The 17,416-nt window shown below is 53.5% G+C and overlaps 3 protein-coding genes across 3 annotated transcripts; 2 read left to right on the forward strand and 1 right to left on the reverse strand.

Moving 5' to 3' along the window:
• Nucleotides 1–200: 200 nt before the first annotated feature.
• Nucleotides 201–2,233, reverse strand: MIND_00644200 (uncharacterized protein; the record flags this gene model as incomplete). Its single annotated transcript, XM_037363177.1, has 5 exons — nt 201–840; nt 889–914; nt 1,122–1,426; nt 1,477–1,886; nt 1,932–2,233. The coding sequence occupies 5 exons, from the start codon at nt 2,231–2,233 to the stop codon at nt 201–203; spliced, it is 1,683 nt and encodes a 560-aa protein (XP_037221098.1).
• A 948-nt stretch (nt 2,234–3,181) lies between these two features.
• On the forward strand, nt 3,182–4,555 carry MIND_00644300 (uncharacterized protein; the record flags this gene model as incomplete). Its single annotated transcript, XM_037363178.1, has 9 exons — nt 3,182–3,212; nt 3,265–3,391; nt 3,449–3,597; nt 3,647–3,952; nt 4,002–4,048; nt 4,099–4,120; nt 4,171–4,231; nt 4,292–4,385; nt 4,439–4,555. 9 exons carry the CDS (start codon nt 3,182–3,184, stop codon nt 4,553–4,555), a joined length of 954 nt encoding a protein of 317 aa, XP_037221099.1.
• Nucleotides 4,556–4,771: 216 nt separating this feature from the next.
• Nucleotides 4,772–5,725, forward strand: MIND_00644400 (uncharacterized protein; the record flags this gene model as incomplete). Its single annotated transcript, XM_037363179.1, has 1 exon — nt 4,772–5,725. The coding sequence occupies one exon, from the start codon at nt 4,772–4,774 to the stop codon at nt 5,723–5,725; it is 954 nt and encodes a 317-aa protein (XP_037221100.1).
• Between the last annotated feature and the right edge of the window lie 11,691 nt (nt 5,726–17,416).

Consider the following 17,416-nt stretch of genomic DNA (forward strand, 5'->3'; position numbering starts at 1 on the left):
TAACTTAAATTCAGCAGTCATGCTAAAATATAATCCCACCCACTAAGGGATTCTGAGACATTTTGTTTAAATGCCCCAACTTGACCAAGCTTGTACCGCACATTTCAAGCCCAGCTTATATACATTTACATATCCCATATTGTATAAGTACCTATTGTTTTGCCCTGTTGTTGAGTGTGAGCATGGTGTCGTCAAAGCTTTCACTGTCCACCCTCCGTCTTCTCTATATCCCCATCAACGCTCCCCGGCCCAGCGGCGCGCGGGGAGAGCAAGTCCGGCACGCCGTTCCACCACCGCGCCGGCGTGAGCATCGCCGCAAACATCAGGACCATCAGCACGAGGCCGAGCCACGCGACCGCCAGGCGCTCTGCGCGGCAGCGCTTCGCCGCCGGGGGCGGTAGGGCGGCGTCACTGGCACTCCCGGGCCGGGGGCACGTGAGCGAGAAGACGAGCGCGGCGAGGAACATGAGGACGCCGCAAGCGCCGACGTACTGTGCGCGCCGGCGCAGGCCGGCTGTGCGCGCGGCCCTGGCTTGCTGCCCGGCGCTCCAGCGGCTGTCCGGGCCGGTGCCAGTGCAGAAGCCGCAGCAGGCTTCCTTCTCTTCGACGTGCCGGCGTGTCGTGGGGCAGAGGCGCAGGGAGGTGATTTGCACGATGACGCGCTCGTTGACTAGGGGGACTGGCGTGCGGGGTAGTGCGGGCTGCATTATAGGTGTGGCTGAGTGTTGTACTAGCGGAATGTTTGTGTAAACAGTGAGTGGGGAAGGGACGATTGTGTAGGACTGATGAAGAAAGCCGCCAGGCATTATATACCAAAGTGTGAGTGTGTGGGTTCGCGCACTACCATGACAATTAGCCATAATGCCATTCTATTTTTACTCATCGTACACAATAAAACACAATAAGACGAGGCGCTGATAAGATTAGTCATCCCCTCTTCTATTGTCCAGCTCTGGGTTCATTTATTGTGGTTGGCTTATTGATCTTGTCACGACGAGCAAACGCCCGTTTTTCTCTATTCCAAGCGCAGTTTCACGCTACATCCCTGCGCCGACCCTAACGACACGCGGCCCGTGCTCTACATGCGCCGCAAATCCCCTCAACAAGTCGTAACTCCATACCTCGAGCACTTTTTCCTTCCCGCCCGCGGTCACATTATAGCCAAGCAGCACCTCCGTCCCAAGCGCCACGAGCTCCTCCATGCTGACAAACACCATGTCCTCCTCCGTCGCGCCAGGCGGGACACCCGCAGACCCGGGCTTCGGCGCGAGCGCGGGCGGGTCCTGCGCAGGATCGGGCGACTCGTAAACGAGGGAGAGATGTGTTAGCGGGAGGGCCCGCAGCGCAAGAAGAAAAGGCTTCATATATCGGCGGACGCCGCCGGAAATGGCGAGGCGGGCGAGGGATGGTACAGAAGTTATCAGAACTACAAAGGCATTATTTAATGTTTGGGGAAAAAAAGACACAGATGCGCACCTTCAACAGCTCCTTCGCCGAGCCTGAATCCCGCCAGCGCGGTAAGCCCCTTCATTTCCTTCACCGTCTGCACCCAGCCGAGCCCGACATGGCTTCGTTCGCGGGCCCACATCGTAGGGCTCGCAAGCACCTTCGCATTCGGGAAGGCGGTGGGCAGACCTGGCGCATGGAGAAGACTGTCGGTCACGCAGAGGGCAGTGACGCCTGGGAGTGCGCGATCGGGGACGGCGAAAGCGTATGTGAAGACGGGGAAGAAGGCGAGCGGGACGTCGCCGAGCTCAAGGCGGGTGAGGGAAGGGAGCGAGTGCAGGAATGTGAGGAAGGCAATGATTGGCGCGGTGGAGAACGGCGAGACGACGTGCTCAGAGGCAGTATTTGCCATCCACGTGCGCATAGAGACATGAACAGACCTAGAGAGGATGAGAATTACTCTGGAAGTGAAAAAGGACACGCACTTTACGGCTGGCAAAACCCGTTCGACCACTTCGTCTTCATCCTCTATCGCCTCCTCCACCCGCTCAAAGTCTAGGCTCGACACATCCAGACTCTCGTAGAGCGCCCCAAACAGCGCCCCAGCGAGTCGCAGGCACGTGAGCCGCAAAGCACACAGTGTCTGCGTGCGCACCTTGCGTGCTGGTGCGGTATGCTCGTAGCGCAGCATAGGGGAGAAGAACGAGGCATAGCGCAGCGACTGCGGGAGGTGGTGAGTGATCTCGAGGAGAATCTCCGTTGGGAGAGTATCCAGCGACGCGGGCATGGGGGAGAGAGGCAAGCAGGCTAGCGGGTGTGGGCGCCGTGAGGGGCGTGAGCAAAAAAGGGTGGCTCACGCCACGTGCAGGACACGTGCGATGTGACAACAGTGATTGCCGGCGGCCGGCTCAATGGCTTATAATATTTATTCTTTAACCAAAGCAGCAGATGTCTTCACTGACCATGTGCATACTTACTGCCATTGCAACGCATCAGAGCGCATCCCAGCTTAGCCAGTCGCTGAGCTGAGGGTTTAGCAATCAGGGCCGCGCAGGCAACATTCCGACTGTCACATCTGTCACTGCGTGTGATGGACTCCCACGCTGCTTCCTCTTTCCCGTCACTCACTCTTTTTCACCGTCGGCCCTTGGCTTTGCGTTGGTGGTCGATGTCGGCGGATATCGGGCTTGTATCGATGCCAAGTGACCATCCCTTCCACCTCCCATTCTCTGCCCCCAAGAACGCGACCAGTACTTAAACACATATACTTATGACTTGCCTCACGGTGTCGCTGATGTTCTTGGAGTTTAGGCGCCGACTACTCAAGAAACAACGCGGCGATCCCGGATACTTCCTCGGCATCGGCGCACAGCCGGCTAAGCAAATCTTCCGGCGTACCTCGTTCAAGACATCGACGTTGATTCTCCCAAAATGACATCTTGCGACTGCATTACTAGCGTGCCTACGCCGGGATCCGCATGGTGCCCCCAGCCAACTGAATGCTCGTTAAGCATCGCGATATACGGCCTGTCGCTCGTTGATCTACAGACGTGCATAGCATCGCCCAAGCCTTATACGCTCCATCTGCCCGCAGGATTCTGCCGAGCTAGACAACTCGGTGACGTCTCCATAGACGTATATTATCCCTTCTCACTTCGCATTCGCGGCTTCCCAGTGGTACCTCCTCCCTTGCACGCCCTGCTAGTGCCATTTCTGGGTCCCAAATTGACTAAGCATGGCGGCCTTCAACCCCGATTCCACTTACGGTGCGTATTCCATCGATACATCTCAAGCAAATTACTGATACGCCACTTGCAGGCGCACTCCTCGTCGGGGTCATCCTCTCCGCTGTCCTCTTTGGGATCAGCTGCACACAAGCGTACATGTATCATGCGCGTTTCCCGACGGACCCCCGGCGGCTGAAGGTACTCGTGGGCGTTGTCTGGTGGGCTGCCTCCGTTTCCTGCTCGAATTTCTGACGGATGTTAACGTTTTTAATTAGGGCGTGCGAGGCGGCGCATCTCGGACTCGTATCACACACGCTCTACACATGGCTCGTCACAGACTACGGCCACCCGGAGCGGCTGCTCGGCCGGCCGCCCGTGTCGCTGACGGGGTTCATCGTCCTCACCGTCTTCGTCTCCGTCATCGGTACCCTGTCTTACAGCTCCACATCCATGCGATCTCACAAACTCCCCAGTCCAGGGCTTCTTCTCCTACCGCATCCACGTGCTCTCGAAGTCGCGCGTCATGGCGTATCTGACCTATCTCATCACCGCCGTCCGTCTTGGCCTGGGGCTCACGATCTTCGCGCTCGCGCTGCAGGCCGACACGCTCGCCGCGTTCAGCGTCCAGTTCGACTGGCTGCTGCTGACGATGTGGAGCCTCACCGCCGCGGGCGACATTGTGATCACGCTCTCGCTGGTGTACCTCCTCTGGGTGCAGCGCGGGAAGGTGCATAAGGAGACGGGTGCCTTTCTGGATCGAATTATCAAGTGGACAATCGGTGCGTTTGCGATGAGATGCGTTACTTTGTCGGTGCTGATATCTGACAGAGACGGGAGTGGCTACGAGCACGTTCACTACCGTCATGCTAATCTGCGCAAGTTATCCAGCAATATTGTCGCTCTCTTGTTGACATATGACCTCCAGTTCCACACGATGCCGCATAACTGTGAGTGAGCTCAACCATTCTACCCGTTTACTACTTACTCCGCGATGCAGTCGTTTGGATGGGGCTGTTCGTCATGGAAGCGCGCATGTTCGCCAACTCTTTGTTCGCCAGGTGCGCCATAAGTCGCTTCTCTTCCCTTCCCCCGTATTAATGCAACTATCTTCAACCCAGCCTCAACTCGCGCACCGTCCTGCGCGACCTGCGCCAGAACGCGTCTGGCTCGCGGAGCCACTCCGACCACGCGATGTCGAACATGACCCCACCGGTGCGCTGCCTTCCTTTGCTATTTGAAGGCTTTCCGTTGATCAGGACACGTAGTACCCACCCCCGCCGTTTAACGCCCAGGGCATCACCATCGCGGTGCGGACGGACTTCGAGGTCGAGCAGGACCGGGACTCGGACCGCGGCATGGAGACGAAGGGAACTGCATGGTGAATTGAATCTCAGGTACTTAATTATGGGGCCAGGTTCGATTTGTATTCATGTATTCCGTATTTTAACTTATAAAACGAGCCGCACAACCGCTTAAAGGCTTTATACTAGTAACCAAGACCGCTGCGAATCCGACGGGAAGTTTGATCGATGGCCTCCAACCTGACTCGCCAGTGCACGTGGGAGCACACGTGTTTACCTCCTTGCCTCCACACTTCGATGTCCGACTCGTCTGAGGCTCCCAATGCCCCTCAGGCTGCTCCTCCCCGCACGACCTCCGAGATCTTCAACGATCCCTCCGCCGATGTCATTCTGATTTCCTCTGATCAGGTTGAATTCCACCTCCATCGCGTTGTCCTCGGCCTTGTTTCGCCCATCTTCCGCACCATGTTCACACTTCCTCAGCCTCAGGCGCCGGATGCCCACGTCAAAGCGCTCCCCAAGGTCCGCATGAGCGAGTCGTCCGCAGTCCTCGAGCATATGCTGGCCTTGTGGTACCCTGGGGTTCCGCCGCCCACGACGACAATGACGCTTGCCGAGCTTGAGGTCGTGCTGGAGCTAGTCATCTTGAAGTATGACATGCAGTCCCTGATTACAATAGCCCAGGGACAGCTGCGCAACTTCTTGGCCTCCGACGCGCTGGCGGTCTTTGCTGTGGCGATGCGGCACAGCTGGCAGGATCTGGCGAAAGAGGCGGCCAAAGAATGTCTGAAATTGCCTCTGCGAACAAGCACATATGCTCTGCCAGCCTCATGGAAGCATCTCTCCCCCCATTCACTCCACAGGCTCTTGCAATATCATATTGGCTGCCATGAGGCCTTAACAGCATTAGCCAAAACGTCTGCCTGGGACTATGATTATGTAGGGTGGCCCCAATGCCCTAATTGCTCTGTCAAATGGACCGGTTCTGGCACTACTACACTTGGGACGAAGTCCTTCTTCAAGTCTCTGCTCAGCAAGCTGGCACAGGAATATCAATACACTCCTGGTCGCGCAGTGGAGGTAGGAAGTTTGAGCTTCCAAGAGTTGGTTCTTCGACTTTTCAATACGGAGTGTGGACCACCAACTACATGTTATCAATGTCGTTACAGATATTATCAAGCCACCATCAGTACGCTGCAGCATCAGTGGCCTCAAAGGTTGATCGATGAGTTTGAAACACTGATGGTATGATGTGTTCTATACACTGGTAATCTTGCACTGATGTTGACACTGCCAGACTATCCTAAATCTTGGGGATAAAAGCCAAACAACATAGTTCAGAACATGACGCTATATGGTTCCATACTTTGTGATATACAACAAATGTACCAAGGTTGTAGTTGGAAGTTAGTAGAATGTTCTAATGATTTTTTTTCATCAGTCATGCAACAGTCATGTTGTTAGGCAGGAGGCCTTTCCCAAAAGGGTTATTGCTGTAATTTGTATATCCAGTGCTCAAATTGCCTCATGGGGAATGTGTGACAAAACTTTATGTCACACCTTCAAGAAGAGGAATAAGATAGTACAGTACTTACTCTATAGTGTTGGTGGACTCAGGATTTAGTACCTTATAATTCTACTGATATATATTTGAATAAACAGCTCAATAGGCTGCAATGACATTCTAATACTGTCAGGGGAACCTACCTTTCCAACCCTCAGAGAGAAGCCATACTCCCACTCAATCTATTAGGTGCATCATCACTGCTGACCTGATATCACTAGTTAAGTGCAGGCCTCAGGTACAGTAGCCTGTGATCCCGCAGGTAGTAATGTCTAGGGCTGGGCTATCTAGAGATGGCGAGGTTCAGTTCGGTTCAGGTTCGGCCCATTTTTTTGGCCGAACGCTGAACCTGCACTTCGGTTCAGGTTCGGCCTTTGGCTGAACTCCGAACTGAACCTCGCGTTCAGGTTCAGTGCGGTTCGGTTCGCGTTCAGAACGTGTTCGAACCTTGAACCTGGGGGCAAAAAAAAAAAAAGGATTATGTCTCTAAGTTTCATATATTGTTTTGCAGTAACAGTGGATGGTACATACCGTCTACCTCCATTCCTTGCAAAACAAGGACTTAAAGGCTTGCCGCGGCCCCGGCTGCTACTTGGTAAGGCCCCGTCCTGGTCCGGGGAGTCTTGGCACAGGCATCATTCGCCCTCGCGACATGCGGCACCGGCATTATGGGCGGTGACAGTGCAATGACAGTGCGAATGTCAAGACATCATGTCATATCACGTGCCGGCTGCATCCAAATTGCGTCAATATGGGATTGGCACGCTGGCCCGGTGCCTCCGGCGTTCGGTGTTCGAACACGTTCGGACTCGGTTCAGGTAAAGCCAACACCGGCCGAACACCGAACTGAACCTCAGGTTCAGGTTCAGCCTTGGGCTGAACTTTGAACCTGAACGGGCATTCGGTTTGGTCCAGTTCAGGTTCGAACCGGAAGGCCGAACCGGACGCCGCCATCGCTAGGGCTATCCTGCGAAGCCCTGTTTAGGGCCGGGCTTTCCAGGGCTTGGGCTTGGGAGGAAGTCGAGCCCCGGCCCTCGGCTAAAGTGGGGCTTTGAGGGCTTAGGACCTGAAGCCCTCCGAGGGCTTCGGCAACCCCAAGCCTGAGCCCTAGGCCCTGACAAGCCCCACCCCAGGGCCGGGCTGCTGGGGGCTTGGCCGGGCTGGGCTTCAGGGCTTGGGCCTGGCCCTAGTCATAGTAGTCAACACTACCCGCAGGCCTGTAACCCTTTGAGCTCTTCAATAAACCACCACACTGCTGTCAGGGGAACCTCCCCTTTGGCTGCCGATTCCAATCCCGATTCCAGTCCGACTCCGGTGATCTTATTACCGCCTCTATCAGGCGCATCGTCACCCTGCCCTGGAGATCCCCTGGGACCTAGCCTGCAATATGGCATAGGCATACTGCTTAGAGCAATAATCACACTTCACATGTCAAGAGCATAGTATATAATTCCGCTCCCTAGCAGGTGGACCCTTAGAGTTTCTTTTCTTTTGATCCTCCCCTGCCAGGACCTTGATCTCAGGACTCTGGGGTTGCCCTTACAGGTTCTTTATAGTCTTTTCAGTGTCAATGATGAATTATTATGACATTGATGCCTCCCTTTACAGAGAGAAGCAGGACTATAGATAATGGATATAAGAGTTTAAAAACTCCATTTGTCAAAGAGAAACTACAGAGGTAAACTGTAAGGTTGAAGGACCATTGCCTGACAACCGCTGGGGATTCTAGCCATCATCTGTCCTATCCACATCAATCACATGCCTTGTTGCACGCCAAGCTGCCAAACACTATGTTGAATATTACTCTTATATTAAGCAGATGTTGTGTGAATGTATGCACATGTTTGGCATCAGCTTTAGCAATTCATTTACTCCACATTTCCGAGATCGACAGTCTTACTATCAACTCTCCACATTCTTTCTGGAGACTGCTAGCTTGAGCTAGAACAGCTCTAGCTAGGTTGTGGAGAAACCTCTAGCTACATTCATGAGGCAGCAGCAGTAGCATTGTCAAGCTAGCTAGGGCTGTATTAAGTAGACTGCTGTAGACATCACCTATAGCTGTATTCTTCAAAGCAGCCCAGTCATTTCTTCTTAATCAACTGGGGCTGGCCCTTCAAGGCAACTCCAGCTGCCCACTCAGACAGCCTGTAGCTGGTTTCCCAGTTAACCTATGGTCCTACTACTTAAGGCAACCCCAGTTGTTTGTCACAGACCACCAGAGCTGTTCAAGTCAAGACAGCTTAAGGTGTTTGCTTAAGGTATACGGGGCTGCTCTGGCAACACAGCTGGGGCTGTCATCAGAATACAGCTGATGCTGATCTCACATCTGTGACTAGGGCTTTGTTCTAAGAAGGCCTGATGATGCCTTCACGGTCAGGCATTGGTGTGACGTTAGGTTTGTGGGCGCGTTTCTCTGTTTTCTGTATCAACAATACAGTGGAGGAGAGCATCCCTTCTGTGGGCTTTCTCTGCTTTAAGTGCCAGATTGGGACTATTCTTCCTTCTAATAAGATAAGGAAGGAACTCCTCTGTGGTTGGTCTTAATGGCCAGTACTTTTCCAAGGGAAGTCGCTTACCTATCTGTTTCCCAAACCTCACCTCCTCTACAGTGCTCTTTATGTTGGCCTGCTAAAGGGCGCCTACCCAAAGGCATTCCCAACGAGGCGCGTTCTCACAGATGTGCTGTTTATTTTCTTCTTGGAGCTGACTCGGAAACAAATGCGCAGGCAAGTGATATCTCTTCCTTTATTTGCTGAGAGCTAAAAATTCTTCCTAGCCTCCGAGGGAGGTCCACTGTCTTGAAACGGCATTCTGCAGTGGGCAGGGGCTCCGTAGTGACGCATGCTCTCACTTTATCTGTTGAGAGTGCTGTCTCAATCTTAAGACATGCCATCCTGAGCAAGGCTGCATTTTTGCAGATCATTGGCATACGAATTTTATCCGCGTTGTGGCCAGTACTAATGCCTGCTTCTCAGCTGTACAAAATTTAAACTCACCATCAAGCGTGTCCACCATATCCATGTGTCCACACCCTCTGTGGCTTCCACGTCACCCATCCAGTCAGCGCAAACTACACCTACACCCGCGTCATGTTATAGGCGCTTGTACGGTAATAACCTCTCCAACAACCTTCTTCAAAACAGTTTTCCCCCGTCGTTTGCTCAAAATTCTCAGCTTGGAGGAGTACAGACTGCCCGCCATCTCAGTCGGCCGGAGATTGGACGTCAACTAGAAAGAGCCATTACCATTGAGTGGTGCTCAGTGCGTAATCCCTCTGGCTTTAAGCTACCTATCTACTCAGCTTCTCAATAGGCCCTTGATCAAAAGCCGAAATCTTGCAAGATTCCAGCTGATGCGCTCCCTCTCTTTCTTCCCTGTCAGAGCTCAGAGCTTATCCAGTTCACTCAAAAAAGCGCCGAGCAACTCCGCATTTACTGTATTCCCATTGACGGACACTGGCAGGCCCAAGCCTTGGCTCTCACCAACGTACAAGCGGGTGACCACATTCTTCTAGGTCCTATGGAGCTAGCGGATGAGGTCTGTCCTTTCGCCACCCAGAAAAGGCCGCGCGCCAGTAGCGACTTCGTCGTTGCATTTAAATCCCTATGCCTACTCCAATCATATGTAGATTCCACAACACGGCTATGACATCAACTCAGACCAAAACGCCTCCACCCGCCATTATAGATCTGACGGATGACGATAACCCATTTTTAATCAGATAGGTTAATAGTAGACTCTTCAACTAGAACTGAGCATCTCCCATAGTGCTCCTGCTGTCAGCGCACCTGTCACAGGGATCAAAAGGTGCGACCAGGAACTTTACGTTGATGCGTCTCACGCCTTTGTCAGAGAGGCACTTCTTATATTCCCACCGTTGTACAACGTTCCGAGGCGGGTCTGGTATCACATTGGGGTCATCAGGACTGTCGGGACTGTTGGGCACTTCAACGCCCTCGGATTCCCCTGTGTTTGCATAGCCTGTTTAACGTGAGAAGAGGAAGAACAATTAATAAAATGAGTACGCACACCGACATCAAGACAGCCTAGCCGAATGAGCTGTCGTAATGCCTTTTCCACTTCATCCAGTCCCACGGGCTCTTGCAGGGCTTGGACAAAATGAAGTCGGAACTGTACTGCCTTCTGCCGAAGAGTCTGAACAATCTTGTCGGGCTGGTTGCGTAAAGAACAGTCACGGATGTTGTGGCTCTGAGCAAGCAATGACAGGAGACGCCGTGCACGATCACCATCAGGGGTTTGGCGCTGCTGACTTTCGCGGTTGAGCCTGTCAAGAAGGGCAGAGGGAATCTTCATTTCAGAGCGGGTGTTACTCTCCATGATGGTGGTCTGAAGAAAAAACGGTAGCAAAACTGCGGAGGCCCGTTAAGCTTTTTGAATAATAAAAAAAAAAAAATTTAAACTAATAAATAACATAAGGTTATTTCCTTTTTGCTGCGTCGTGCACGAGTGACCAGTGTCCATTCTCCGTTGCTCCCGCGTTCAGTGTCTGCTGGTATGTATTCAGAATATTCGGCGGTGCTTTCCCATCATGTAAACTTTTCCAAAGACTCAAGTGCGCATACCAGCTCGCATTCACATACTGAGTGGAAAACACCTTTTTGAAAGCCTCTGGCACCTTGTCCCCCTGAGCCACGTACTGACTATGCTCCAGAAATAACTTGTCTACTTCACACGTATACAACGGTGGGAATATAAGAAGTGCCTCTCTGACAAAGGCATGAGACGCGTCAACGTAAAGTTCCTGGTCGCACCTTTTGATCCCCGTGACAGGTGCGCTGACAGCAGGAGCACTATGGGAGATGCTCAGTTTTAGTTGAAGAATCTACCCTTAACCTACCTGATTAAAAATGGGTTATCATCATCTGTCAGATCTATAATGGCGGGTGGAGGCGTTTTGGTCTGAGTTGATGTCATAACCGTGTCATGGAATCTAGATACCATTGGAGTAGGCATAGGGATTTAAATGCAACTCACTCAAGCTTGACACGTTTGATAGGAGACGAGTCACTACTGGCGCGCGGCCTTTCACCTGCTGTGCGTTTGTTTCCTTTTTCACAGAATCTTACTTACATGACATTTAGTTGTTATGACCGTGGCGTTGCGTGACCTCACTAGCCAGTTCAATACATGTTGAGCTTACCACGGCTCAGCTGTTTCCGGACGTCAAAGAATTGCCACTTCCACCCATCGTTGAGATTCCTATCCAAGGTGTTGTTCATCTGCTCCGCAAGTTCTTGGAAGAAGAGAGTCTGGGACTGTCCGGTAGGATAAGATTTGGACAATAGACTAAGATTAACCTGATTCATCAGACGCGTATACTCTTACCGTTCACGAACAACACATGGGTACTGAATCCAAAGCTGGTTCCAACGCCTGGGACACTGACAATGTTGGATACAAATACTTGGTTGGCGCTATCTTCCGCTGCTCGAACGCATGCACGTCTGGCTGTGTTGGATCGACGCGTGCCCATGAGGAGAACATCAAGATTTCCAAAATTGTCTTCTCGGAGGATGACGTTGACAACGTTGGCTCCCTCACCTGGTGGGCGCAAGAAAACCCCGTACTTCATGCGGTCAGCATTACTAGTCAAGACAATAAGCCAACCTATAAATTCAAACTGCTTCTCGCATGCCAGTAGTCCCATGGCCCAGCTATGCTTGTCACGTCCGGTCCTAAAGAGCGCAAAGTCTTTGCGTCATAATGAGCAGCCCACTCGAGCTGCCATCGTCAAGGCCTATGCCAGTGTGCATGACCAGATCAAGAAATTTAGTGGAGATCGGATTGTTATGGCAATGAAGGGACCTAGCAGGGCTGGAGTTGGGGCTTCCGTTGACCAGTTAGTTGAGTGGGCACCCTATATGAACAACATTTATCTTAGTGTCATGGATAACCAAGGAAGTAAGCAAATCTGACCTGGTTCAAAGCCAAGAGACTAACTGGCTTCAGAAGTTTACACTCGGACGACCTCGTCTAAGTCTGTCCTTCGCCGCTCACCCGAATGGATTCGCCACATGGTTCGTCTTGGTGGACACATTCGTCGTTTCAAACACGAAGGAGAAAGAGGAAGCGCTGCATTTGAAAAATATCAGCTTGCTCAAAGCGGCATTGAAAGGCAAACAGAACACGTCGGTCAATCCCAAGACATTGTGGGAGCATGTTAAGATGGTTGAGGACATTTATGAGAATCTGTGAAAAGAATGGTTGCCAATAATTACCAAAGATGCACAGGGGCTTGAGGTACAACTCCACAGAACAGGCACTGCAAGACCTCGGTCACTATTCTCGCTATTAACTTGAGTTTGTGAGACATAAGATAACTCACATTCTTCAAGCTTCTTGTTTTTCTCCGGCTCTTGTGTCTCTGGTACGGGAGAGGTCTTCTTTGGCTTGGTGGCCAACTTCAGTGAGGCAATAGGAGCCACTGGAATGTTTAGTCCCAAACGCTGGAGTCGTGCATGCTCAACCAGCTCGGGAACGTCCGGCAGGTCAGCCTCTTCTATGTTGATAGCCGCAGGAGGCACTATTCGAGGTTGCCGGAAAGCCTGCACCAGAGGTGCCGAAGCCATGAGAGTGAGTAACCCAAAGAGAAGAGAAGATAACGAGGAAATCCTGCGGTGTGATGCAATGTGACAGTGGTGACGGAGTGACGGTCATGCACAACACGTGGAACACGTCTACGCGTCTATGTGTCTAGTCACATTCTTGTTGATGCTGGACGCGTCCAGCTGCATGAATTATCAACAATATGTGACCCTCAAGGGTAAGGTCACACCTATTTAAGCTGGCTGATCTTATTTAATACCTTTTCTCATCTCTCCAAAGGTTGTCGTAGCAAGTGAGTGAAAGCAGCCTGGTTCAAGACCGCCGGTTAAGCCCTCGGGCGACAGCCGTGGAGACATGTCCATACACCTTTCTTTTTTGGTCAGGCCTCAGCCCTTTGTTGCGACTCTACTGGTGAGTTGTCTGGAAGAAAGCATTTGATTTTGCTGATCTATTCCAGCATTGGTTCAGAACCTCTTCGACTCCCACCGCACCCGCTATATTGTGTTCGACCACCGCCCACATCTCGCTGGTGGACGGTGCTCTCCGCCACACGGTCTCCTTCGGCCACTCTCCACCCATCACCCTCAATATCTACCACCGTCTACACCCTGGCCTGGGCCTTATCTTGGCCGCTTCCTCGGGGCTCCCATCCTCCCCTCGAACAGGTGGTCCCGCCAGCCTTCAAATTATGCTCGCTCAACTATACCGAGCCCACGTTCCGCTCGACGCGGTACTTGGCCCTGAGCACAGTGCGGTCAGAGACATGGTCTCCTTCCCCGCCACCCTCTATCTCCCCAGGGCCCGATCTTGTCTGCTTCCTTGAGGCTCTTGTCCTCTCCTCGAACATCCTGTCCCGCCCCCGTCCCCCCAACCTTCCAAAGAAGCCCATGCCAACACGCGTTTAGACGACATCTGCGTTTAGACGACATCTGCAGGCACGACCATGTTACTGGACTGGCCGCCTTCACGAACACTATGACGCATCTGGACCCCTTCCACCCCCTCTCCCGCCACCATCCCGCTCGATCCCCAACGATCACCAGCTTCGATTGGCCTCCTCAACCTTGCTGCCTAGTTTCCGGTGCGCGACTCCTGCGTCTTGAGCGAGGGAGCACCTGCTTGAGGTGATGTCCATCGAGCAGCACCCGCTGCGGACTGGTTTGGCGTGGCGACAAAAGACAATGACTGGGGAGCGGATGTAAGGGCAACCCTGGAGACTCCGACGAAAGCCTAGCAGGGGAGGATCCAAAGCGTGAATAAAAGCTACGGAAATACATGGAGGGACCGACCTAGCAGGGGAGGATCCAAAGAGAAGAAACTCTAAGGGTCCGCCTGCTAGGGCGCCAACTATATAGTGGTCGTCCGTAACTGCCAACGTAGAGCGCAGAAGGCCTGAGCGGCGTCGCAAGCTCTGTCCAGGGGAGGATCCAAAGCGTGAATAAAAGCTACGGAAATACATGGAGGGACCGACCTAGCAGGGGAGGATCCAAAGAGAAGAAACTCTAAGGGTCCACCTGCTAGGGCGCCAACTATATAGTGGTCGTCCGTAACTGCCGACGTAGAGCGCAGAAGGCCTGAGCGGCGTCGCAGGCTCTGTCCCAAGGTGATCGTTGGGAGGGTCTTGACGGATCGGTGATTGTGCGGGCGAAGGAGGCCGTGGACGATGGTCGGGGTGGGTCGGAGCGTCCGAGGGGGCGCCGGTCGGATGCGCCTCGGATGCGTTCGGAGGGTCCGAAGGAGGCCAAAGCGGGGGTTCCCCTGACAGCGGAGGCAAAATGCAAAGACGCGTGATGTGGCAATGGGAGCCATCGGCGATCAGCGATCACGCCAATCAGCTTCCGTTGCCACGTCAGACTGCCACTCTCCTGCGACCACCAACCCCCTACTCGCGAAGCCCCAGCCATGCGTCACCCGACTTACGCACCCTCACGCAGGCAAGCACAAGCGGATAGACAAGGACGTGGCCGCGTAAGCTCATCGTTCTTGTAAGGGGAGCATGTGATGTGACGGCTGTGACTGATCACGTGACTGGTCCGTGCGCAGATAGCCCTGTACTTAAGTAGTTGGCCGTGGGGCTGTTCCCCCGGCTTTGGTATCAACTAGGCACCTGGACCCTCATCCCCTGACAGCATACCAAAGCCTCTATATCAACTCTGGCACTCTTCTAGCCCCAGTTGATCCTCTCTATCTCCTATATTCGTCCTCACCCTACTGTGCTTGCCTGCTCTTCTCCAATGACGACTCCTGGCGTTCCTGTTGACCTGTATTCGTACTGCCTGCTCCTGCAGAGCGAAATTACTCGCCTCACCGACCGTCTAGACCGCCTTGAGTATGGTACGCCTGCTCCACCCCCTGCTCCCCCTTCCCCTGGTCCTACGTTCCACGGTGTCTGGGATGGCAGTCGCTGGGTTCTTCCAACAGTCCCGGCCCCTACCCCTGCCGTCATTGCTGCCGCCCACACTTCTATACCACTTGCCGAAACCTTCCCTCCTACTGCGCCTGATACTGTCACGCTTCTCTTGTACGCTTGTGGTGCCTGACTCGGCTGTCGGGCATATCGTGGGTCGTGGCGGCAAGGGTCTCCACCAAGCTCACGACACTTCCGGTGCTCAGTTTGCGCGTACTCTGATCCGCTGCGCCTGGCGAGCGCCGGGTCTCTATCCGGGGAACCGACCAGCAAATCGGTGAAGCGCTTATTGCGCTTGGGAAACGGTTCATGCGCAAGCGTGTCCGTGCGAAGAAGCAACGTCAGCCACCGTCTGCTGAGGGACCTGCCCCCCCCTCCTCCTGCCGCGCCTGTGCCTGTACCACGTGCCACGAAGATGGATGTCGACCGTGCCCCTCCGCACCCTTCGTCCACCGTGATCCACGCCCAGTCTCAGGTGCCCCGCGCCACTACTGCGGTTCGACCTGCCACTCATCCGAGGGCCTCGGCCGCCGGTGGGCCAGCTGGGCATTCGCGACTGTCTTCCCCCCTCTTCCCGTCTTCCCTACCCCGCCAACCTGCTGCCGCCACTACCCAACCTATGCAGGCCGCGGCACCATCTCTTCCTACCCCCCAGCCTTACCCTACTCCCTTCGCCCCTCGGTGGTTATGGCCACCTCCGTCGGCGCTGACCAGTGCGTCACCTACCCCGATCGGCTCTCCTATGCAGATCGACGTAGCTCACGCCCGGCCGCGTAACCGGCAGACCGCCCGACGAGGGGGGCGACCTGCGCCAGTCATCGCGCGTCATAGGCGACAACCTCTATTTCCCTGGCGATCCCGAATACGAGTTCGCAGAACCCTACACTCCGCCTATCCGTCGAGGCGACGGATCTTGAGGAGGGGTTGGTGTAAGGGGAGCATGTGATGTGACGGCTGTGACTGATCACGTGACTGGTCCGTGCGCAGATAGCCCTGTACTTCAGTAGTTGGCCGTGGGGCTGTTCCCCCGGCTTTGGTATCAACTAGGCACCTGGACCCTCATCCCCTGACAGTTCTGCTCATCGTTCTGGCTGGCTGATCTGGGTCAGAACGATGAGCTTACGCTGCCACGTCTGCCCATACCATATACGAAGCCCCCTTCACTACCGCACCCCTTACCCCTCACTCCATCTCGTCCCTCTCTCGCTCCCGCTGCATTCTCTCGCTGGTTAAACGAACGAGCCCTCAGCACTCGCCACCGCTCTGCAACTGATCGAGCTGGCTGCTTTCTCCTTTGCTTTGGCAGAAGACCTATGAGCTGGGACGTCCACATTGAGGCCACCATCTCCGTTTCTGTCACGGTTCGGGTCGGGCCGTCCGGGCCATAAGGCCGCACGGGCCCAAACGGGACTTCTCCACTGACTTGTCTGGATAGATTGCACTGATTCTCGACTACTTTTCTCGAGTTCTAAATGTGGACCTGCACGACTTTCCAGATGCTCACCTTTCTCTTCTCATCCATGAATGTGTTGACTATCAAGAACTCCGCTTCAACCAAGACAACGACTCCCTGCCAGCGTGCGCTATGCCGAAACGGCTTTAACTGAAATTTGCACCAAATTTCAGAAGATTCAAACGGCTCAATGGCTGGCGGTTGGACTCTCCTTTCCTCTGGTTCTGCAGGCTAATCACTATATGTAGAATGCACCTAGTCGGCAGTACTCCACACTGGAGGATATTATACTGCCTTGGGGACACGAAGAGCCAGATGATGGTGAGAGTATCGATAACGATGGCGACTTTGTAATGGAGGACGTTGAGGCGGAGTTAGAAGAAGGCCTCCAGACGCTTCAAGAACACCTACGTTTATGGGAAGCAAGCGAGCTGCCCTATATCCCACAGGCCCATGCTACCGAGAGACCGTTGAGCGAGATTCGTCAACGGGCGCATCACCTCTTTCACCGTGTCTGTGTTACTATACTATTATTTGCTCCGTTTGACCTGCTCTATAGGCCATTCCATGGACAGATCAGGCCGATGACATTGGCGCTTTCAAAATGGAGCTCGCTGAGGTGGTGGATGACTTGGTCTGGCTTTGGAAAATCAAACCAAGTGTGTATAAGAAGGCTGAATTTCAGGAAGAGTGGAAGGTATTTCTGGTTATGTCTAGAGACTCTTGTCTCACCATTTCTATATCTCTGGTCTGCGCCGCTGGATGTATTTGTTTTGCGAACCTGGTAACTTGATCGAGTTCAGCCAACACGATAGGCTGGTTCAGTCATTCCGACAATATAACTGGAAGCTGGCTTACGTTCTCTTGCTCGATCGCTGGGAGCCAGCTGTCATTTCCCAGTCCAACTCCTCTCCAGTTCGTTCATTTCTCTGCTTTATTGTTCGCTTC

The sequence above is a fragment of the Mycena indigotica genome (assembly GCF_014461135.1).
Source record: "Mycena indigotica strain 171206Taipei chromosome Unknown Mind.scaff0005, whole genome shotgun sequence".
NCBI classification, from domain to species: Eukaryota; Fungi; Basidiomycota; class Agaricomycetes; order Agaricales; family Mycenaceae; genus Mycena; species Mycena indigotica.